The 22,871-nt window shown below is 48.1% G+C and overlaps 2 protein-coding genes across 28 annotated transcripts; one reads left to right on the plus strand and one right to left on the minus strand.

Annotated features, from left to right (window-relative positions):
* Positions 1-3,748: 3,748 nt before the first annotated feature.
* LOC136477187 (probable ubiquitin receptor RAD23) lies at positions 3,749-22,387 on the minus strand. 27 transcript variants are annotated; one of them, XM_066475265.1, is made up of 13 exons: positions 22,047-22,387; positions 21,858-21,975; positions 21,526-21,769; positions 20,716-20,784; positions 18,309-18,440; positions 17,637-17,771; positions 17,397-17,495; positions 17,027-17,244; positions 11,099-11,161; positions 10,951-11,001; positions 10,561-10,690; positions 4,910-5,120; positions 3,749-4,283 (listed from the first exon to the last, which is right to left on the minus strand). In XM_066475265.1, the coding sequence occupies exons 8-13, from the start codon at positions 17,098-17,100 to the stop codon at positions 4,213-4,215; spliced, it is 600 nt and encodes a 199-aa protein (XP_066331362.1). In that variant the 5' UTR covers positions 17,101-17,244; positions 17,397-17,495; positions 17,637-17,771; positions 18,309-18,440; positions 20,716-20,784; positions 21,526-21,769; positions 21,858-21,975; positions 22,047-22,387; the 3' UTR covers positions 3,749-4,212. The 27 variants fall into 27 exon arrangements, 10 of the variants coding, with proteins under 10 accessions (XP_066331362.1, XP_066331360.1, XP_066331361.1 ...); XR_010763922.1 differs by lacking the exons at positions 20,716-20,784; positions 21,526-21,769; positions 21,858-21,975; positions 22,047-22,387 and adding exons at positions 9,544-9,615; positions 9,714-9,827; positions 18,620-20,098 and having other exon boundaries at positions 3,749-5,112; XM_066475263.1 differs by lacking the exons at positions 21,526-21,769; positions 21,858-21,975.
* On the plus strand, positions 19,579-20,686 carry LOC136469743 (uncharacterized). The gene is made up of 2 exons (XM_066467817.1): positions 19,579-19,593; positions 20,040-20,686. The coding sequence occupies exons 1-2, from the start codon at positions 19,579-19,581 to the stop codon at positions 20,424-20,426; spliced, it is 402 nt and encodes a 133-aa protein (XP_066323914.1). The 3' UTR covers positions 20,427-20,686.
* Positions 22,388-22,871: the final 484 nt, after the last annotated feature.

The following is a 22,871-nucleotide window of genomic DNA, read 5'->3' on the forward strand; positions in this document are numbered from 1 at the left end:
AGCTTGAATTTAGAATATTTTTGGTGGATGAAGCAAGGGATTTGGAGTTAGGATGGAGAAGATATGATTTATTAAAGTTTTAAGAGGAAAAAGATTATGTGGAAAATAACTTGGGAATTATTTATGGAAATTAGAGTAATGGAAATGATATGGAAATGATTGGGTAGGATATGGGGTGTACCTAGTTTATTTAGGAATTTTGTGGGAATTTTTTGATGCAAGGAAAATGGAATTTTACTCTCCTGTGTACACTCCTCGGGAGCACCCAGCATTTTCTCCTCGGCTGAGTGGCTGACGCGTGGGCCATCGTGGGCAGGGTCAGCTGCTGCCTGGCACTGTGCTGCGCTCCGGGTCTACACTGTGCTGTGAACCGCTCTCCCTCTCTCACTGGTTCAGGTGGACCGTGTCCACCCAAAAGAAAGAGAGGGGAGGAGGAGACAGTGCGGCTGCCATGTGGGCTATCCCTGGCTCCACCCATCTTAACGGGTGTGGAACGCCGTTGTTGGTCCCGGCCCACCCGACAGAGAGATGGGGGAAGAACGGGGACGGAACGGCGGCGTCACCACGGTGGCGGAACAGGGGAAGGGCTCGGTGCTCGCCGGAGTGAGTTACGCCGGCGGCGTCCGAGGCTGAGGCTTGATCTAGCGATGCCGAAGGCGCTCCCGAAGCCAGTCCGCAACACCTGGAGTAATCGGCGGTGGCTGGGGGCGCTCGAAATGGCCGCGGCAGCTTGCCGGAGCAAGTGCGACGGCGCGGAGGCATGTCGGTCTCCAAGCGAGTGGTCTGGGAGCAATAAGACATGTGCGGCGCGACTACGGCGTGAGTTCGGACCTGCAGAGGTCTGGACATGGCCTTGTCGTGCCTTGTCGACGTCGGACCGCGGTCACGACGGCTCATCGGCGGGCTGGCCATGGTGGCAGGGTGATGCAGGGGGAAAAGAGCGGGTAGAAGTGGTGGAGCGGATGCAGGAGTGGTCAAGGAGCTTGTTGGCTAGCATAATTGGACTATGGTGGGCTGGTGATGGATAGAGCGGAGCTCGGCTCCTATGGCGACCATGGTGGCCGGATTTAGGGAAAACGAGCTAGTGCTCAGAAGAGGAGGGGAGAAGAGCAGACAAGGGGGAGATGGTATGTTCCTGAACCATGCTAAGCTCGTGGAGCTGATATTTGATGCCGAGGCACTCGGGGAGGGCCTATTTATAGGCCGCCAATGGCGGTTGGCGCCGGCGAGATATTTCTCGCCGCGCGCCTCGGTTGCGCAGGCGCTAAATCTCCTCTTTCCCGCGCACATGTTCGAATTCCTAAGGCGGTGGCACACAGTAGGTCGGTCTCCCAAGAAATATCCCCGGCGGCCATGTCCCACATGCTCGTACCGCAGCGATTCCATGGCCGGCGTGCGTACGTGTCGACGGGTTTCATGGAGAAGATAAGGGCGACGCGGAAGGCGACACGGGAGTAAGGCGGTTCGCTGGCGGAGCTCTCATCCTTATCCACTCTGCCGAGGCGAGGGAGTGGCAGCGACTCGAGGCGGCGTATGTCGACGCGGTATTCGCGTCGTCGTCTCCCGGAGGAAGACGATGCTGACAAAGCGGGGCCGCGGCGTCAGTGGGATAGAGAGGAGGGGAGCGGCGCACCGGAGCTGGGCCGAGTCAGCGGGCGCGGGTGTTGCTGGGCCGGCCCACTCGCGAGAGGAAAGGAGGAGGGCGCGGCGCGGCTCAGCTGGAGTTGGCCCATTGCGGGGGAGGCGTGGGCCGCAGCACGAGCCAGAGAGGAAGGAGAGGAGAGGAATGAGCCCATGTTCCATTTCCCATTTAAAATTCATTTTTAATTTTCAGAAAATAAACTAAGTACATTTGAATGGTTTTGAATTTGAATCTCAAGGAGGTTTGAAATGTGAGGACTTGGTAAATCAAGATAAATCAAGGAAATTTTTTGGGTGGAGAAGATCAAGGAGAAATTGCCAAGGAGAATTATTTAGTGCCAAATAAATTCTAGGGCAAACATACAAGCATTCGAGCAAGCATTTCATCGCTCCAAACATTCTACCCTAAAAGCATATGGTGGATTTGATGCAGGGTTTTGGAAAACATTTTCTTTTAAAATGGTTTTGCAGAGAATAAATAGTCAAGGTTTTAATTTGTTGTAAAGTTTTAAAAAGTTTAATTTTTTAGTGGTTTTATTATGATGCAAAAACACGGGTGTTATAATATGTGTGAAAACATATGCAACATCCAGATGAAACACTTGCAAACTTACGTCTGGAAAACGAGATGAAACATTTGGAACATAAAAATGAAACATAAGTGTATAGCCACTGCAACATGTGCAACATTCCGATCTACTTTTGCAACATCAAGATGAAACACTTACAATATCCAAATAAAACATCTGAAACACTTGAAACATACTCTTGCAACATGGGCTTTGCTTGGACGAATGGAGGCACGCTAGCACGGAGGTCGACGGTGACACATGGACCTCGTTGTGCGGCAGTGGCACGGGCAACTCGCCGGCGGGCGTGGCGTCACACGAATCTCGTCCCCCTCACCTGCTTGATGGAGCATCTGTCGTGGAGGCTCACCAGCTCGGTGGAGGCGGTCGCGGCGGGCGATCCGGCCATGGCAAGGAGGCAGCGCGGTGGAGGCGGGCGAGGCAGTCACTACTAGAAAACAGACCTTTCACCCACTTCGATTTTAGCCTTTAGTCTCGATATTTTTTGCGTTCGGGACTAAAGGACTTTTAGTCCCAGTTCGTAATATCAACTGAGACTAAAAGTCATCTTTAGTCCCGGTTGGTGTCACCAACCCGGAGTAAAAGTTCACCAACTTTTAGTCCCGGTTGGTAACACCAACCGGGACTAAAGGGTGACATTTTAGTCCCGGTTGGTGTCTTTTACCCGGGACTAAAGGTCTCCCACGAGTCTATTCAAAAGGAGAGCGCACATGACTCTGTCACAAGTGGTGTGCAGTTGAGTTGGTAATGTACCTACGCGCGAGGAGAGAGGTGTTGGGTTCGAATCTCACGTAGAGTAAGAGAGGCCTCGAGGATTTCCTTTATTTTTTTCTTTCGTGGGTGACCTTTAGTCCCGGTTCCCAGACCCGGGACTAAAGGTGTGGACCTTTAGTCCCGGGAATTTAGTCCCGGTTGGGAAAACCGGGACTAAAGGGCCTTCCCAACCGGGACTAAAACCCGTTTCTCTAGTAGTGAGTCTGGGCCCAGTGGGGAATGCGGCACAGAGGAGGCAGCGCGGAGGAGGCCGCAGGGGATGGGGCGTGGCGCTACATGGGACCGGCAGCGGCGAGGTGGAGTAGGGTGGGCGGATGGGTACGGCGACACAGGGAGCAAACGGCGCAGCGAGCATCGGGACGCGTGGTCAAGACGAGCGGATAGGGTCGCTGGACGAGCGGGAGTAGACGGAGGGAGGCGTTCGTCCGGACATCTTAACTGTATCATTATCGCAACTCAAATCCGAGCTGCACCCAGCGCCAACAGCTTCACACAAGTATATCAATGTCTGTTTCGATGCCAAGGACAGGGTATCGAGCACGTGTTGTCACCCTCGAAGTGAACAACAGCACCTGCAGAAACGTCATCGCGTGCAATACGTGTTTGACTGTTTGTGTCTATATCCGCACGGACTACATGTACCAAGGCGCGCACCTTGCAAATACAGTACAACAGAAATGATAAGCAACACTCGATATTCCCATGCGGCCATGCCATTCACCTTGGACTGACAAATAGGAGTTCATTGATCTACTATATATCATCAGATTCAGTTAACCAACCGCTAACAATGTAATGTCTGGAGATGATTGAGAATTACGTACATAAACATAAACAGAGAAAAAAAAAGGGATGATTGAGAAGAACTCAAAATATATCTCAACCCACAACACCCTAAAACGGGGGGCAATCAGCCTTCAAAAGACTCATGCTGCAATTGGAATCCAATGGGTGGGTTCCAGCATTACATCTGCGCCCATCATGCACCTCCCAAACAATCTGCCATCCTATTGTTGAGCTTCGTCATCAAACTTGTTCAATGCATTCCAGAACCACCGAACTGATCTAGCAAGCTCCTGGTTCAAGATACCAAGAACATCTAGCACACAACACAAATATCACTAGAAAAATACTGCCATGTAGAGATGCTAATTCTATATAGCCTACAGCTCCATCAGCAGGATCATCATTGATTAAACGCAGGAACTCAGCTAGGTTTTCCTGGATCAGCTGCATGATCTGTGGATTTTGTTTCCCCAGTTATCTTGAAGCAAAGGCCTACAGATCAAGGACATCTGTTTAACGAAACCAACATAATATTTACAAGTTGGACGGTTTTTGTAACAACCTATAAGTAACCTTTAATATTCATTCAATACTATTAACGTTTCATAAATATTATAGTAATTTTGGTACTTTTCTAATTTAGTTTAAACCTAATATATTTGTTTTTGCAAATTATTTTAATACTTTAATATTTTTTTGATGTAAATTATTTTATATAATTTATAATTTCATGAAAAATATTATATAAATTGATATATTTAATTATAAATATTTTTTGATAACTATATTATTTTCAGGAGCTATTCTTGCCTATGTTATACCTACCTATTTTATTCTCTACTTGATTTTATAATTACAAAAAAAAATTGACAAATAAAGCAAAATGCTACTTGTTGCCTACCATTCTTATTTAAATTTCTTCACTTAACCTACAATTGTTACCGTCATATTCATAATTTTGTTTTGGGTTCTCTATCAATGTTACAGTCAAGCCTCTATCATTGTTACCGTCATCATATTTATAATTTAAGTTTTGGGTCCTCTATGGATGTTACCGTCAAGCCTCTATCAGATGTTCCCAGCCTTTAATCCCTCCATACTCATTACTCAACCACTACCTTCCAGTACCAGCGACGCCGAGCTAGGTGTGCTCACCCTCAACAAATTCCCCTCCTTCGTGAGGGTGTCCGCGGTGGCGGCATGCCTTCGCTCAGGCGCATCGACGTCATCCCTCCGTGTAGGCTTCCCCCTGCAAGACACGTAGATGACGTGCATCCTCCACAATTGGTGACCTTCACCACCGATCTCCACTCTCACAGCCCTGTGAGACTATGGTCCATTAGCACTAAAAAATAGCAACTAAAACTAATACTAATGAATCCAAACAGACTTACTAATAAACCTGCTAATTATTAGCTGAAGGGCTGCTAACTATTAGTTCCATTAGCAGGTTTAGAATTGCTAATAGGTGCTAATAGTTCATATACACCTTCAACTCACTATCCAGCGAGTGGATCCAAATAGTCATGATAAAAATTAGCTAGCTAAACTATTAGCTATTAGCTAGCTAATTTTTAGTGCTAATGGATCCAAATAAAAATCAACTAATCTGATTTTATGTAGATACTAGTAGTATGCCTGTGCTAATGATATGGTAAAAGCAAGACAGTATTTTACTACGCACATAATTATTTGTATAACTGGTGCATTCACATCATTGCACATAATTATCATCTGCATTGTTATTTTCCTTGTTGCTATGCTTTATGCTTGCAAAACTGCCAAAAACCCTCACCCAATGCTCTTGTTAAGGCTAGGGACACATTGAGTAACTTTTTCAGATACGCACGAATCTACACTACATATTGTAGGTACATTTTTTATTGTCCTGCAAAATCCAGAGCCACGACCAGCACCATGACCCGCTACCAATCCTCCGCCAACATGGCCACAAAGGGAGGCTGTGGCCGCAACAACAACAACAACCCTCGCGGTCGTGGTGCTGGTCGTGGCTCTGGTCGCGGACAGGGAGGTCGTGGCGACGGGCGCTCTCACGGTGGGGCACCCTCGGGTATCGTCTGCCAGTTGTGTGGCAAAGATGGACACACGATCCTTCGGTGCTACAAAAGATTCGACGCTTCCTTCACCTGGCCTCCGCAGAAGACTACTTCCTTTGCAACAACCTCCTATGGCGTCGACACCAACTGGTACATGGACTTCGGCGCCACCGACCACATCACCAGCGAGCTAGACAAGCTGAGGGTGCGTGAAAAGTACCATGGCGGTGAACAGGTTCATGCGCCAAATGGTTTAGGTATGCAGATTAACCATGTTGGTCATAGAATTTTGCGATCCCCTACTAGTAATATCCAACTCAAAAACATTCTTTATGTTCCAAAAGCCAGCAAGAATCTTGTTTCTGTAAATTTCCTCACACGTGATAACAATGTGTTTCTTGAGTTTCACCGCAATCATTGTTCTATTAAGAAGTAGGAGACGAGGAGAACACTCCTCAAAGGCAGATGTAAAGGAGGTCTCTACCCCTCAAAGTCATCCCCAAATAAGTGCTCGGCATTGTCAAGCCGTTTGCATCCTTGTGGCATCATAGACTAGGGCATGCTTCCACTCCTATAGTCCATCAAGTTCTTAGTCGCCACAAGCTCCCTTTTGTTAAATGTTTGAGCAATAATAGTGTGTGTGATGAATGTCAAAAGGGTGAGAGTCATCAATTGCCCTATCCTCGGTCCACTAGTGTGTCCTCTAGTCCTATGGACCTTATTTTCTCAGATGTATGGGGTCACCTCAGTTGGACGTCATAATTATTATGTTAGTTTCATCGTTGATCATAGCAAGTTCACTTGGATCTATCTATTGCTTCATAACTCTGAAGTTTTTCAATGTTTTCATGATTTTCATAATCTTGTGGAAAATCAATTCAATCGCAAGATTTTAGCCATACAGGCCGATTGGGGAGGGGGTATCAGGCCCTGAAGTCCATCAAACGCATAGGTATCGCCCATCACGTTTCCTGTCCTCATGCACATCTACAGAACGGCTTTGCCGAGCGCAAACACCGTCACATTGTTGAGATGGGGCTCTCCCTTCTTGTTCATGCGTCTATGCCACTTAAGTTTTGGGATGAAGCTTTCGTTACTGCTGATTTTCTCATCAATCGCCTACCTTCTAAAGTCATTGATAATCATGCACCCTTTGCTCATCTTCTTGGCCAACAACCTGACTATATGTTCCTTCGCACGTTTGGCTGCGCCTGTTGACCAAATCGCCCATATAATTCCAGAAAACTCTAATTCCTCTCCAAACAATGTGTTTTTGTGGGTTACAGTAACTTGCACAAGGGGTTCAAATGTCTAGACCCTGCCGAGGGGCGCATTTACATATCTAAGGACTAGAGATGTAGTGTTCGACGAGCATGTGCTCCCTTTTGCCTTGCTTTGTCCCAATGCTGGCGCTCGGTTGCGAGCTGAGTTGGCCCTTCTACCCGATATTCTCCTAAATCCATCTTCTAGTTATGGGGATGCAACTTTGCGTGATCGGCATTCGGTTTCTCCTGTGACTACTAATGCTGTGCCAAGGTCTGTTGGAGATATGTTGAATACAGGTGAAAACACAGTATTGTTTGGTGGAAAATCGGCGTCAAACAGACCATATTTCATGTGTTCCCCCGCTGGAGGGAGCATGGGAATCAGGGCTAACGCAACCGCTGAATCCGCCGCCATATCGCCCTCGGGATCTGCAGGGCGGCGGTCCCAGCGGGCAGATCATCTGTGGCTACGTCTTCGTCACCCCCTTCTGCAGGTGTGCGTGTGGCCGCACAGCCTGATCCGAGCGAGGGGGTAGCTGACGAGTCTATCAATCGAAGCAGATCTGCCCCTCGGATCGGCTTGGGCTGCTGCTGGATCCGATGCGGACGATACTGTTGCGATCTCCCCTGCTGCTCCAGCAGGTCATCGCCCAACTACATGGCTCCAACGAGGTATCGGTAAACCTAAAACCTACTCTGATGGTACCATGACGTGGTGTATGCTTGCTACTTCTTCGGCAGAGGAGCCTACAACCATTGACGAGGCACTTGGAGATCAGAAATGGGTTACGACGATGGACAGTGAACATCAAGCGCTGATTCACAACAAAACTTGGCATCTTGTACCTCCCTCTAGAGGCAAAAATGTTATAGGTTGCAAGTGGGTGTATAAGGTGAAACAGAAGGTTGATGGCTCAATTGAGAGTTACAAGGCACGGTTGGTGGCCAAGGGGTATAAACAGCGGTATGGCATAGACTACAAGGACACATTCAGTCATGTGGTCAAGGCAGCGACAATTTGCCTCATCTTGTCGATTGCAGTCTCAAAAGGTTGGTCCCTTCGGCAGCTAGATGTCTAGAATGCTTTTCTCTATGGTGTGTTAGAAGAAGAGGTCTACATGCATCAACCTCCAGCAGAGAAATTGCATCCCGATTATGTGTGCAAGCTGGATAAGGCGATCTATGGTTTGAAACAAGCTCCACGTGCGTGGTATGCACGGTTGTGTGGGAAATTGGAGACTCTAGGCTTTATACCTTCTAAAGCCAATACTTCTCTGTTCTATTATAACGAAGGGAAACATACCTTGTTTGTTTTGGTTTATGTTAATGACATTATTGTAGCTAGCTCTTCTCAGGAGATGATGGATGCTTTGCTCATTGACTTGCAATGTGAATTTGCATTGAAGGACATGGGAGATCTTCACTATTTTCTGAGCATAGAAGTCAAGAGGACTTGGGACAGTCTAGTACTCACCCAAGAGAGATATGCTGCATATATCATCTCACGGTCCGGAATGGACAACTGCAAGTCTATAGACACGCCTTTGTCAGGCACCGAGAAGCTTAGTATTGTTGAAGGTGAAAGGCTTGGTCCCGAGGATTCTACAAGATACAGGATTTTGGTTGGTGCATTGTAGTACCTTACACTTACACGGTCCAACATTTCTTTAAACGTGAATAAAGTGTGTCAGTTTCTACATGCCCCTACTACAGTTCATTGGAGCGCTGTGAAACGGATCCCGAGGTACATTCGTGGGACAATTAATCTTGGGCTTAGAATTGGAAGGTCAAAGTCTATGATGGTTAGTGCATTCTTAGATGCGGATTGGGCGGGTTGTGTAGATGATCGAAGATCCACTGGTGGTTTTGCTGTGTTTCTTGGAGATAACTTTTGATTTCGTGGAGTGCCAAGAAACAAGCAATTGTCTCTTGATCAAGCACAGAGGCTAAGTATAAGGCACTAGCCAATGCAACTATTGAAATGATGTGGGTTCAGAAGTTGTTGACAGAACTTGGGATTCACCATCCTCCTATGGCTCGGCTATGGTGTGACAATGGATATATAGGGAGATCAGATTGCTGATGGTTTTACTAAGCCTCTTGCGGCTATCAAGATGCGGTAGATTAGAACCAATCTTAACCTCGTAAGTGGCTGAGATTGAGAGGGGGTGTTAGACGATGTTGAGTCTATCGGCTTAGGTTGTTAGAGTCTTGACTCGTAAGTCAAGTAGTTTGTTGGTTATTATCTCTGGTAACTCGTGATTGTTGTACAAGCCACGCTAGGGGCTGTTCCTAGCTATATTAACACAAAGCCGAGCCCTCCAAGGAGGCAACTCGTTCCACCCATTTTCACATAATGAACATGCCCGTAAGAAATAGATAACTAGAATGAAAAGATTTGAGGGTTAGCCTGCACCAAGGAAAGCAAACCTCTGAATTGTGTATTGTTTCGTAGAACATCAAGATTTCCACCACCTTCATTTAAAGAAGCATTTGAAAGGCCTGTGGATAGAATTGGACATGAGTTTGAAACAATGAGAGGATGAGGAAGGGAGGGAGAGAACTTGAGGAAACGGGTCCAGGGTATTAGCATTAGGTACAGATGATGGAATTGCAGGTTGTGCTGATTGTGGAGCCTGAACTGGATCAACTAGTTGGCCGCTTGCAGGAGGGGCTGCAAGAGCAGCAGGGAACTCTACCTGCTCAGAAACCCCCTATGTCACAGAGGCATTGACTTTAGTGGCTGACAGTTGAAATATAACAAGCTAAAATTGCGCCAGATCAAGATCTATAGCATAGCAAAGAACAGTTTTTAGAAATCAGAAAGCATGCAGTCAACTGCTATAGATACTGCTTTCCATAATTAGAAAGAATAGCAAACAATGAAACTACAGACACTGATTGAAGTTACTTGTAGGAACTTTGTATTCATTAGGTTTAGTCAGTATCCTTTTGTGCTTTGGGCAAAAGAAAGAAAAGTTGACATGATGGTGTGCTCACAAATGCTAAGAGGATAGTCACTATAATCACATACACATCATATTTTGAAAGATGATTAGGAAAATTATGAGGTATAAAATGGACCAGTACTAAGCACAAATTAACACCTTCTTTCAGTAAAACTCAAGCGCTAATTCTCCATCCATTTGACTGGTCCAGTGGTCCCAACAAACTTTAGGATGCATTAGGCAGGGATTTGGTTTCTCAAAGAAACGTTTCTATAGAGAAACTGGTTTTTCTGCTTTCTGATTCTTAGGTGAATCCCAGAAACATTAGTGGTGACTCTGAATCCAAAAATCATTGGCAGGAATTCTTGTTTCTCTCCAGAACAATTTCTGTTTAGTAGGGATTCTACTATTTCTCGAGAGAAACAGTTTGGATAATCCCACCAGGAACTACATTAACAAAGTAAAAAAAAACTGCCGGAAAAGGTGAAACAGTCCTTACAGAATATAAATATTCAACAGTCCGCTCCAGGTTGTTGTATGCAGCTTGTAGAGCCCGCACAACGGTGCCCTGATCCCATGCACCTCCACCCATTTCAAGAATTGATTGAACCGTTGCTTCTAGATTACCACTAGCAACAAGGTTTGGCACAGCTTGACCATAAGGATTCGCTTCAATGTTGTTGCTAAAATCAAACCAAGTACTATTGAATGCCATTTCATATTTTCATGTCTTGCCAATCAACAAATAAGAGTGGGAGGTCAGCTGGAAAAATTCATGTCTTACCAATCAACAAATAAAAGTGGGAATTCAACCCTTATCAAAAAAAAAAAAGTGGGAATTCAACAGGGAAACTGATCAGAATTCAAAAATTCAACAGGGAGAACTTACATTGAAGCAACAGTAGAGGCTGGATCAGATGTTGCAGTTGGGTCAGGTGCACTGTTTGAAGAAGCTGATACAGTAAACTAGTAGCATAACATGAAGGTGGGAATTCAACAGGGAAAACTGATCAGAATTCTCAATATGTAAAACTTACATTGCAGCAGCAGTAGGAGCCGGACCAGATGTTGCAGTTGGGTCAGGTGCACTATCAGGAGCACTGTTTGAAGAAACATCAAAATGATACTGTCAACTAGTAGCAAAACATCTATCAATAGCAACTACCAGCAAACAATTGAATCTGTTCCCGCCATTCATTCAAACCTTATTCACTGTTCTGCAATCTAAAGATTGATTAATTCTCTTTTATGACTCTTCCAGTAGTAGTATTTGTCTTTTGCCAATGGCATCAAGTCAAAAGTAGATCATTAAAAAAAATATCATGTATTGTATTCAACTGACAGCAATGACAAAAAAAAATAATTGGGCACTGATGGAAGAGTAGCAAAAGTTTCTATTGTTGTCGCGTTGCCTAACAAGTCATGACCTGTTCATCTTCTTTTTTAACGCAATGGCAAGAACCTGTTATGTTTCAGATCCCTTATTGTTGTTGTTATGATCGGTAATACGTACGAGCGCAGGAACCGTGTCTAGAGTCCGGAGTTGCTACGATAATGCTGGTTCGGGATCACCAAGCCAAGTCGGTTAGCAAGTCCTAGAATCTAGGACTATTATCTTTAGTTTGTTATTTATTTAAGTCAGTTTGTTATTTGCGGAAGTCAGAGTCTAGTCGGTTGAGGATTGCTTGTATAAGTACTACATAATTACGATTGAATAAAGCAGCCTGGGATTAAGATTAATCTCTTCCCTGGGCGCCCAGGCGTCACTTACCTCTGCCGTGCTACTGCCCTACAATCTGCTCGATCACGGCGCCTCCAACTCGACGCCGTGATTCAGGACCTCGCGCCCAAGCTTGATTGATACGGCGTGCTTTGCTGCGGAGGTAGTAGGGGGGCGAAGCTTGGGCGCGAGGTCCTGAATCACGGCATCGAGTTGGAGGCGCCGTGATCGAGCAGATTGTAGGGCAGTAGCACGGCAGAGGTAAGTGACGCCTGGGCGCCCAGGGAAGAGATTAATCTTAATCCAAGGCTGCTTTATTCAATCGTAATTATGTAGTACTTATACAAGCAATCCTCAACCGACTAGACTCTGACTTCCGCAAATAACAAACTGACTTAAATAAATAACAAACTAAAGATAATAGTCCTAGATTCTAGGACTTGCTAACCGACTTGGCTTGGTGATCCCGAACCAGCATTATCGTAGCAACTCCGGACTCTAGACACGGTTCCTGCGCTCGTACGTATTACCGATCATAACATCGCTCCCCTCCTTGGGAAACAGCTCGTCCTCGAGCTGGAACGAGGGGAAACGAGCACGGAACTCGTTCACCGGCTCCCATGTGGCGTCGTCTTCAGGTAAGGAGTCCCACTTGATCAACACGTGCCAGACGCCGCGACGAAGCTGAGAACGCAGAGCACGTTCTGGACGATGAAGCAGACAACCATTATGGAGAGGAGGCAGCGCCGGTGTAGACATAGGAGGGGTGCCCTTGAAGGGCTTGAGAACGCCGATATGAAAAACGTCATGGATCCGGGCTCCCTCTGGCAGACGCAGGCGATAGGCGACCTCGCCCACGCGTTCCACAATCTGAAACGGGCCTGCATAGCGGGGGCTGAGCTTCCCACGCACACCCGGCAGAAGGGACTGAGCTGGTCGGTTCAGAAGGCGGAGGAGAACCCAATCGTCGACCTTGAACTGCAGAGCCCGGTGTCGGGCATCATAGTGCTTCTTGGCGTATTCCTGTGCCTGGAGTAGCCGGTCGCGAACTTCTGCGAGGAACGTGTCACGGTCTGTCAAGAGCCTGTCCACGGTGTCAGTCCGTGCTGTTCTAGTTGTGTATGGAAGAAGGACCGGTGGTGCATCGTCACAGGCTGTCTCGTCCTCACAACCTCCGGCGTGGGCCTTCAAGTTCCTCACCCCGGCGGAGATGTCAGAACGCCGCAAGCTCGGGTTGTGCTACAATTGTGATGAGCCGTATGTCCAGGGCCATAAGTGTGCGCGTCTCTTTTTTTTGGAAGTTGCTGATTATATTGTTCACGAACCTGAGACGGCTGCTGAAGAGGACCAGGCACAACCTGCGGGCCAAGAAACTCCCACGATCTCCCTGTCAGCTATCGCCGGGATCCGGACTGAAGACACCATGCAGGTGTCTGTTCAGCTTGGGGACATCCAGTGTTTGGCCTTGCTGGATTCAGGATCGACTCACACGTTCATCAGTGGGGACATAGCTCGGCGCGTTGGCATCCACTTCGAACCATGCCCGGGTACCGGCGTCGTCGTGGCCAATGGTGACCGCGTTGCGTGTCGCGGTCTTGCCCACGACGTGGGCATTCGTATTGCCGACGAGGTATTCTCAGTTGATTGCTACACAATTCCTATGGATAAGTGGGACATGGTCCTCGGTGTCAACTTCTTGCGCACGCTGGGACCGATTCTATGGGACTTCGACGACCTTTGTATGGCATTCACCAGAAGAGGCAAGCGAGTGTTTTGGCGCGGCATCGGTTCTACTCGGTGGGACGTGCAGTCTACACACCGCCTCAATGCACTCCAGGAAGTCACGGCCAGTACAGACAGCCCTCTATTGGACAAGCTGCTCTTGTCCTTTGACGATCTTTTCGCCACACCTGAAGGCTTACCTCCCGCTCGTGCCTGTGATCACCGCATACATCTTCTTCCAAACACGACTCCGGTGGCTGTGCGACCATATCGATATCCCCAGCTCCAGAAGGACGAGCTGGAGTCACAATGTGCCGCGATGCTGCAGCAGGGCGTCATCCGTCCAAGTACAGCAGCGTTCTCCGCTCCGGTACTCCTCGTCAAGAAGCACGACGGCTCGTGGCGCTTTTGTGTTGATTACCGCGCTCTGAACAAGGTCACCGTCAAGGACAAGTTCCCTATTCCCGTGGTTGAGGAGCTGATTGACGAATTACAAGGGGCACGATTCTTTACAAAGTTGGATCTGCGGTCGGGCTATCATCAAGTCCGTATGCACGCAGCGGACATAGAGAAGACAGCATTCCGCACTCATGAAGGTCATTTCGAATTTTTGGTGATGCCGTTCGGACTCTCAAATGCGCCGGCGACATTCCAAAGCCTAATGAACACCGTGCTCCGGCCGTTCTTGCGTAAGTTCGTACTCGTATTTTTTGACGACATCTTGATTTATAGCCCGTCTTGGTCGACACATTTGCAACAGCTCAATGCTGTCCTCACTGCGCTACGCGAACATCAACTCCGGCTCAAGCGTTCCAAGTGCTCTTTTGCTACTACCTCAGTACAGTACCTGGGGCACGTCATTTTAGCGGCCGAGGTCACTATGGATCAGGATAAGGTGGCGGCCATCACCAGCTGGCCACAGCCTGCCACGGTGCGCGGGATGCGTGGGTTCCTCGGCCTCGCAGGCTACTACCGCCGCTTTATCAAGAATTACGGCACAGTGGCTGCTCCCCTGACCACGCTGCTCAAGAAAGAAGGGTTCCTCTGGACACCAGCAGCCACTGAAGCATTTGATGCCCTCAAGAAGGCGCTCTCGGCGGCGCCTGTGCTTCATCTGCCGGATTTCGACAAGACTTTCGTCGTCGACTGCGATGCATCCGGGACGGGTTTTGGTGCAGTTCTTCATCAAGGTGCCGGGGCCCTTGCATTTTTCAGCCGTCCTTTTGCAGCTAGGCATCTCAAATTAGCAGCTTACGAGCGGGAGCTTATTGGTCTCGTCCAAGCGGTCCGGCACTGGCGACCATATTTATGGGAACGACAGTTTGTTGTGCGCACAGATCATTATGCCCTCAAATTCCTACTTGATCAACGCCTCTCTACTGTGCCCCAACACCAATGGGTGAGCAAGTTGTTCGGATATGATTTTGGGGTGGAGTATCGACCAGGCAGTCTCAATGTGGTCACAGATGCATTATCACGACGTACTGATGTTGACCTGCAGCTTCAATCCATGTCCGAGCCAACTTTCCAGCTGTTCACGGACCTTCGTCATGAGCTTCAAGTCAACGACGAGCTTCGCGCCCTCCGGGACTCCGTGGTAGCTGCACGCAGCGAGCCCTGGCAAGTCACTGATGGACTGATCAAGCGGGGCGGCCGTGTCTTCATTCCAGCAGGGTCTGCACTCTTGCCCGAGGTCCTCCAGTTAGCCCACGGCGTGGGTCATGAAGGCTCAGAAAAAACCCGCCATCGTCTACGCCGGGAGTTTGTGGTCGACCACGACCGTCGCCTTGTCAAAGAATTTGTCCGTTCTTGTTTCACTTGCCAGCGCAACAAAACGGAGCATCTGCACCCCGCCGGCCTCCTTCAACCTTTGGAAGTCCCCTCCCAGGTCTGGTCTGACATCTCCATGGATTTTGTGGAGGGCCTTCCCCGCGTTCATGGGAAGAGTGTCATCTTGACAGTGGTCGACCGGTTCTCGAAGCAGGCGCACTTCCTCCCTTTAAGTCACCCCTACACAGCAGCAACGGTGGCAAGGGCGTTCTTTGACGGCATAGTCCGGCTGCATGGGTTTCCGGCCTCCATTGTAAGTGACCATGACCCGGTGTTCACAGGCCACGTCTGGCGCGACCTCTTCAAGCTCGCCGGGGTCAAGTTGCGAATGAGTATTGCCTTCCACCCTCAAACCGACGGGCAGTCCGAGGTCGTCAATCGGACCATTGCAATGTACTTGAGGTGTCTCACTGGTGATCGCCCGAGGACTTGGTTGGACTGGTTGCCGTGGGCTGAATATTGTTACAACACAAGTTACCACTCCGCACTCCGAACGACTCCATTCGAAGTGGTTTATGGCCGTGCCCCACCGGTCCTTCTTCCATACACAACTGGAACAGCACGGACTGACACCGTGGACAGGCTCTTGACAGACCGTGACACGTTCCTCGCAGAAGTTCGCGACCGGCTACTCCAGGCGCAGGAATACGCCAAGAAGCACTATGATGCCCGACACCGGGCTCTGCAGTTCAAGGTCAACGATTGGGTTCTCCTGCGCCTTCTGAACCGACCAGCTCAGTCCCTTCTGCCGGGTGTGCATGGGAAGCTCAGCCCCCGCTATGCAGGCCCGTTTCAGATTGTGGAACGCGTGGGCGAGGTCGCCTATCGCCTGCGTCTGCCAGAGGGAGCCCGGATCCATGACATTTTTCATATCGGCGTTCTCAAGCCCTTCAAGAGCACCCCTCCTATGTCTACACCGGCGCTGCCTCCTCTCCATAATGGTCGTCTGCTTCATCGTCCAGAACGTGCTCTGCGTTCTCAGCTTCGCCGCGGCGTCTGGCACGTGTTGATCAAGTGGGACTCCTTACCTGAAGACGACGCCACATGGGAGCCGGTGAACGAGTTCCGTGCTCGTTTCCCCTCGTTCCAGCTCGAGGACGAGCTGTTTCCCAAGGAGGGGAGAGATGTTATGATCGGTAATACGTACGAGCGCAGGAACCGTGTCTAGAGTCCGGAGTTGCTACGATAATGCTGGTTCGGGATCACCAAGCCAAGTCGGTTAGCAAGTCCTAGAATCTAGGACTATTATCTTTAGTTTGTTATTTATTTAAGTCAGTTTGTTATTTGCGGAAGTCAGAGTCTAGTTGGTTGAGGATTGCTTGTATAAGTACTACATAATTACGATTGAATAAAGCAGCCTGGGATTAAGATTAATCTCTTCCCTGGGCGCCCAGGCGTCACTTACCTCTGCCGTGCTACTGCCCTACAATCTGCTCGATCACGGCGCCTCCAACTCGACGCCGTGATTTAGGACCTCGCGCCCAAGCTTCGCCCCCCTACTACCTCCGCAGCAAAGCACGCCGTATCAGTGGTGGCACTGATCCTCAAATACTCGACGTTATTCATGAAGCCATAGCACTCGCAGCCTCACAAGGAGGTACACAGCAGTACTACTAACTACTGAACTGCGTAGCTAACTGAAGTTAAGCAGAAGAGAGGATACTAACTGTAAGCTAATTGAAGCAGAACATACATTTCTTTGGATTGAGCCTGGTCAGCCATGTAGAGCAGAGACCATGCCGGGTTCTCTCGAATGGAGTAAGCCATGCTACAATGCTAACAGTCAACTGGATTTGATTTGGATGTGCCAATGGGGATGATGAGATGGAAAAGGATCTTTTCTTCAGTGGCAGGTGTTGGATGCACCAGCCATTCAAAAGGCATATGGACTCAAGGAAAATCCTTCAATACCTAAAAACACCAAAAAAATCATGTCACTACTGAGCCATGGAAAGTAACTGAAGACAAAAATTGGTATTATTATTGCCAAAATTATTGTGCATGCCAAGCGCCATCTATGAAACGAATGTTGTTAAGGAAAGCTTCAGTGTAGACTTCCTCACCTCTAGAACAGCCCTACTCTCCTTCTGATTGTACTGGTAAAGATGTTCTCTTCCTTTCAGGAGAAGCAAAATAATGAAGCTTCTCCTTTTCACGTTCACCTGTCGTCAAAAAAAAAAACTCATGACTTACCAAAGGGCATTGGAGTTATGTGAGCAGTGGCTGTTTGTATGACATATTAGATGTCACATCAAAAGAATAGAAAAGAGGTTATAGGATGAATTCAAAATATTGATTCTTGCCTCAAAGAAATATCACAGAGGTAAAGCTGACACAACATCCATTGCCAAAGCAACAGAGGTCCTTAGTTTGATACAATCCATCTGGCTATTCACAACTGAACCCTTGGAAACTCCATCCCCATTTCTCACTCCAATCTGAGCAAACAAAAGGACATGCTTTCTCATTAGGGAACTAGATTATTTTTTTTAGATAAAAGTTAGCTAGGTAGATGATGACACCTGATGAGAAGATAAGAAAACTGCACATCTAATTACCTCCCTTCAAACATATAAACTCAACGTTTCATGAAAGAAATGTGTAATTATCTAAACCATCCGATAAATGGTTTGTATGTTAACTTTGGCAGCAGCAGCAACAACAACAACAACAAAGCATTTTAGTCCCAATCAAGTTGGGGTAGGCTAGAGTTGAAACCCAACATGAGCCCCTAATCTGTATGTTAACTTTGGCAAGAATAAATATTTCTTGAGCAAGCAATAAGGTATTCACTAATAATCACACACAAATGCAATCTGATTCCAAGAAACAAGACATGTTCCTAATCTTGTTTCTTCTTCTCCACTAATGGTGTAGTGGTCAAATATAAAAATTGATAATTAAACAGATAAGTAGGCACACGAGCACTTAGTATAATCAACTGAGTTGACAAGATCCGCATCCTTAGTGAGTACCATTAGCTTCAAGGTTCTGTTTATTTGCTCAAACTGTTACTGATTGATGATAATTGAGGAGTTCACAACTCCATAACCTTCTGCAGCATTTGTCATGGTTCTTTCAGTATCATTCATCATATTTAAGTAGAACTGAAAATAGTAAAAAAAAAAGGATATCAGAGACAGAAACAGATTTTGAATCGTGTCCACATCCACCAATGATCACAAATAAGTTCTCATCACGTATCTTTAAGACAAGTCAAGAAGGTTAAACTAACTAGTGTTAATAAGGCAGTACAAACTCAGTTTCACAAAAATAAAGGCAGCACCTAAGAATCGGAGAATCCTCCAACACACAAAAGCAACAGATACTGCAATTAGCTATCTCAAGCTACAACAAATTAAGAAGTTAAATGAATTTATGCATGGCGTGTTTGATCATGCATCCGGCACCATCGTCCCACTGCGACAAGTCAAAACCAGGCACCAAATCAGATAAAGAGTTCATGAAAACGAAACAGTCATCGTCCTCCACCAGCCTGGGCAAGTCTTGATCATTGCCTGCTCCTGCGGCCGCCCCATCAGCAGGATTGGCATTGACAACATCATCTGCCGCCACAGGAAGAGAAGTGACGTACTCGGCCCGCGGTGCCAGTGGGTACTCACCGATGAACAGGGCAGGATCTTCCTCCACGGAAGCGTCGTCCACTTCCTCCTCGTCCTCGTCGTCGCTGCCCCAATCTTGTGCATCCCTGCTGTGCTTCTTGGCGTTCTTGCCGTGGCCGCTGTGGCGGATGCAGTACACCCTCATCGGCGACTGGGCGAACTCGGGTGGGGAAGTGATGGAGTACTCGTGCATGACCCAGCCCGTGCTGCCATTGACACCGTGCTCTTGGAAGTTGAGCAAGTACTTCTCCCACTCGATCTCCTTGGAGCTGCCGCACACGCTCACGCGCAAGCGCTTCTTGCTTTCCTTCTCCTTGCCTTCTTCCTGGCGCTTCCTCTTGCCCTGCCCTTCCCAGGTCCCGTGTCCCTTGCAGGTCCGCTTCTGGCGGTTGCCCTTGGCGTTCATGGCATGCCCCACCGCGAAGAAGAAAGCCTCCTGCTTCCGCGCGCCCATGCTTCTCGAGGAGAGCCCACGGCGGCGCGCTCAGCGGATCGTCCACGATGATGTCGTTCCGCGGTTGGGGCTGGCCCTGGATGCAAGGGAGGAGGTGAAGCCTGACCGACCACCTCCTCGTCAGTGGGGACGAAACGGTAGCCAGGAGTAAGACCAAGCTGGGCAGCCATGGACGGCGCCTCTGTTGTTGCTCCGGCTGGCGGCGGGTCGCTAGGGATTATTAGCAGGCGTGGAGTGGCGTGGCGGCATAGAGGAGAAACGCGAAAGGATCAGAGTGCGCGCTGGAGAAGATGGGATCGGGGAATTTATGAAACGGCGGGAAGGGGAGGCGAGAACCCAAAACGCGTTGTGGATCCACGATCCAGCAGCCTTCTCACGCGTTGTGGAAATTAAAACAATCCGACTGACTGCCGATACGCGGTGTTCGGCTGATTCAATAGTACTCAGTTATAAAGAATAAGTTAAAATAAACTCAAACTGAGATTAGACAAGAAGAACAGGCTGAGACGAAAGCAGGGCCAAGCTCAGGCCATCCATTGGGCCACGTCAGCGGAAATTTCTCAGCCATTGGATATCTATCGAACGGCTCTTACCACAGCTTATACCAGGATACGTAAAGAGCTTTCCAGAACAAGCTAGCTTCCTCATCCCGTTTGACAGATCCTGTTCTGCTGCTTGCTAATGATGCACAGGTGCCCGCGCTCACGGACTCGGCCACCGTCACCGAGGCCGCCGCGGCGCTCCCGGAGGAGATCAGCCACGCGCTGGCCGAGCTGCGCGGCGCCGGCGGGCTCAGCCCGCGGTCGAAGCGCCTTCTGGCCGCGGCCTTGGAGCTGTCTCCCGCTGCCACCGCCGCTGCCCGGCGCCTGCGGATGCGCCGCGCCGGCTTCTGGGGCAAAGGTGCGCGTGGGGCGACGCTCGTCGCCGTGGCCGCCGCCGACGTCGCGCTCGCCGCCTACCTCTACGCGCGCCGCGCCAACGAGTGGTACGGCCACGCCCCGCTGCCCCCCACCTGACCCGTGATCGTGGTCTCTCGCTCCGTGCCTCCGTCACGCCGCCACCGTGTACTCTGTGCAATATTTCCAATACGACTTATATCCGCAACCTTCATCACATCAGTGCAATCATAAGACCCGGCTGGTAATGAACCAAAAACTTTCAAAATGCAAGGTTTCAGTTTTGATGTGGGCTGAAGTTTTTTTAGTCTTTTGAAATTTCTGCAAAGTGTCAAGGAATTATAACATATATAAAGGCTTATAACATGGTCAAATGTACATTAAGAAAGGGACAAAAATAATTATTCACCTTTGGCAAGCAGATATTTTGATATTCAACATTAAGAAGCCAACATTAAGCCACATCATGATATTATGCCTACATGAAGGTAAAATGCCGCTTAGGTTGAATCAAATCCCTTGTTTACATTTGAAAGAAAATGTAGGTACTACCTTCATAAAGAAGAATCCCATAATGATTTTTCAGCTCTAAAATATAATAACTGAAAAGAGAATATACTTTAATATATTGGCCTGATCAATTTACAATTTACTGGTTCTTCTTATACCTAGATAGTCCAACTCAGTTCTTCGGAGGTGCTCATAGGGGTAGGGTGTGCCTGCGTGCGTTTAGAGGGATGAGTGTGCGCTCGCGTGTATTTGAGCATCTGCGTCTGTAACTGGGTCTCGCAAAAAAATTACCCAATATAAAAACCTTCCATTAATTGCTAAAGAATGTGAAATCAAATTTCATAGTAAATACATTACATTCTTTGAAGATTATTTTTGTAAGCACACTGATTGCAGTTATACTATTGTACCTCTCAAGCACCGTAGAACATATCTTATATATATTAGATATTTCAGATAGAAGTAAAACATGTGATTTCCCTTCTGGTTAATAGCGAAGCATCAGGGTTGTGGGTACTACTATACAATAGCAGCAACAGTTTATACGCATGACGAAGCCTAATCCATATAGTCTTGACTCAGTGTTTAAGAACAAATTTCAGTTCAACGTCATTCAGTTCAACAAGTTTAGAACCAATGCTAACCCTAGATATTACTTGCTATTTTCAACAAAATCATATATTAGGAGGAGAGGAGTAGTATATTGTACCTTATCAATTATTGCTCTTAAAGGTCAAACTTGCTGAAATCAATGGCTTTGCAGTTGTGTGTGTGTCTGCCTATGTAAATTGATGTTAAACTCTGAATGTCTGTGTCTCCCATCTACAGTTATAATCATCGCATTCTGCTCTAGATTTACAAATGTGGAAATCTCACAATAAGCATCCTCAAATCCTTTAGTTTACTGCAGGCAGCTCATGTTCACTCTCAACATGCTAAGATTAATCAGGGCTCTAGGTCAACAAAATTCAGATTGTCATAAACAGGAGCCACCAAGACCTCTCCAAACACAACTTCTACGCTCGAGTTTTTTACATATACCTCACCAAATGCCGCGCCTGGTTTTCTTGTGACGATGGAAATTCAGATCAATTATACTAGTCATTAATACTTGGTCGAATTGCAAACTCCAAGTCCAAATTCCCCAAAATCTGAAAACCTATGCAGGCAAAATCCCCAATTTTTATTTCTATATAGAAGCTCTATAATCCGAAGGAAAGGTCGACGTACTAGTTCGTCATCCCGGCGGCCACCATCTGTGCGGCACCTCCCGAAGGCGAGGCACTCGTCGCTGCACGCGGCGGCGGAGAAGAATGGCTCACCGACAAGCCGCCCACCTTCTCGTGCGCCACCCACGAGATCCTCGACGGAGCCACGCGCGGTGTTGGCCACACGCGCGCTCCGGCGAAGAACTCGTTGCGTCGGCTAAGCTCCAGCGTCACTCTGTGTCTCTGTCCGCCGCCGCCGCCCTCACTCGCGCGGGCGCGGGGACACCACCGTCTTCTCTTCATCGCGCGCCCTGGCTGCTGCTTCGCGAGAACGGCGAGGGAGGAGAAGGAAAGGTTTCCCGGGCGGCGCTTTTGTTCGGACGAAATCAAAGGAATGCTGTCGATGGCGATTGGATGGACGAGATCATCACAGCTCCTAAATGGGCTGCAGGCGAAAGGAATTTGCAGGCTATCTTCTCTACCTCTACTGTTGAAATCCTTGCAAAAATTCTATTTTTTCGTGAGAGGACACAAAAATTCTACTGGAACTAGGAAGAACAAACCCATCCTTTAGCCCATTCAGCCCAACTTTAGATTATACTAAACTTCCAGCCCGGCCTAGATCAAATCAGAGCGCAAATGGCAGTCCGCAGCACATGCAGTGCGAAGTCTCTCTCACAGTGGTCGGCTGCCCGCAGTAGGAAGAGAGACTCACACCGGCGGCCAGTTAGGGTTAGGTCACGAGCGCAAATGGTGAACAAGGTTTCCCAGCCAGCGCTTTGTTCGGGCGAAATCAAAGGAATGCTGCCGATCGCGATTGGACGGACGAGATCATGATGGCTCCTAA

The sequence above is a fragment of the Miscanthus floridulus genome, chromosome 8, assembly GCF_019320115.1.
Source record: "Miscanthus floridulus cultivar M001 chromosome 8, ASM1932011v1, whole genome shotgun sequence".
Lineage (NCBI taxonomy): Eukaryota > Viridiplantae > Streptophyta > Magnoliopsida > Poales > Poaceae > Miscanthus > Miscanthus floridulus.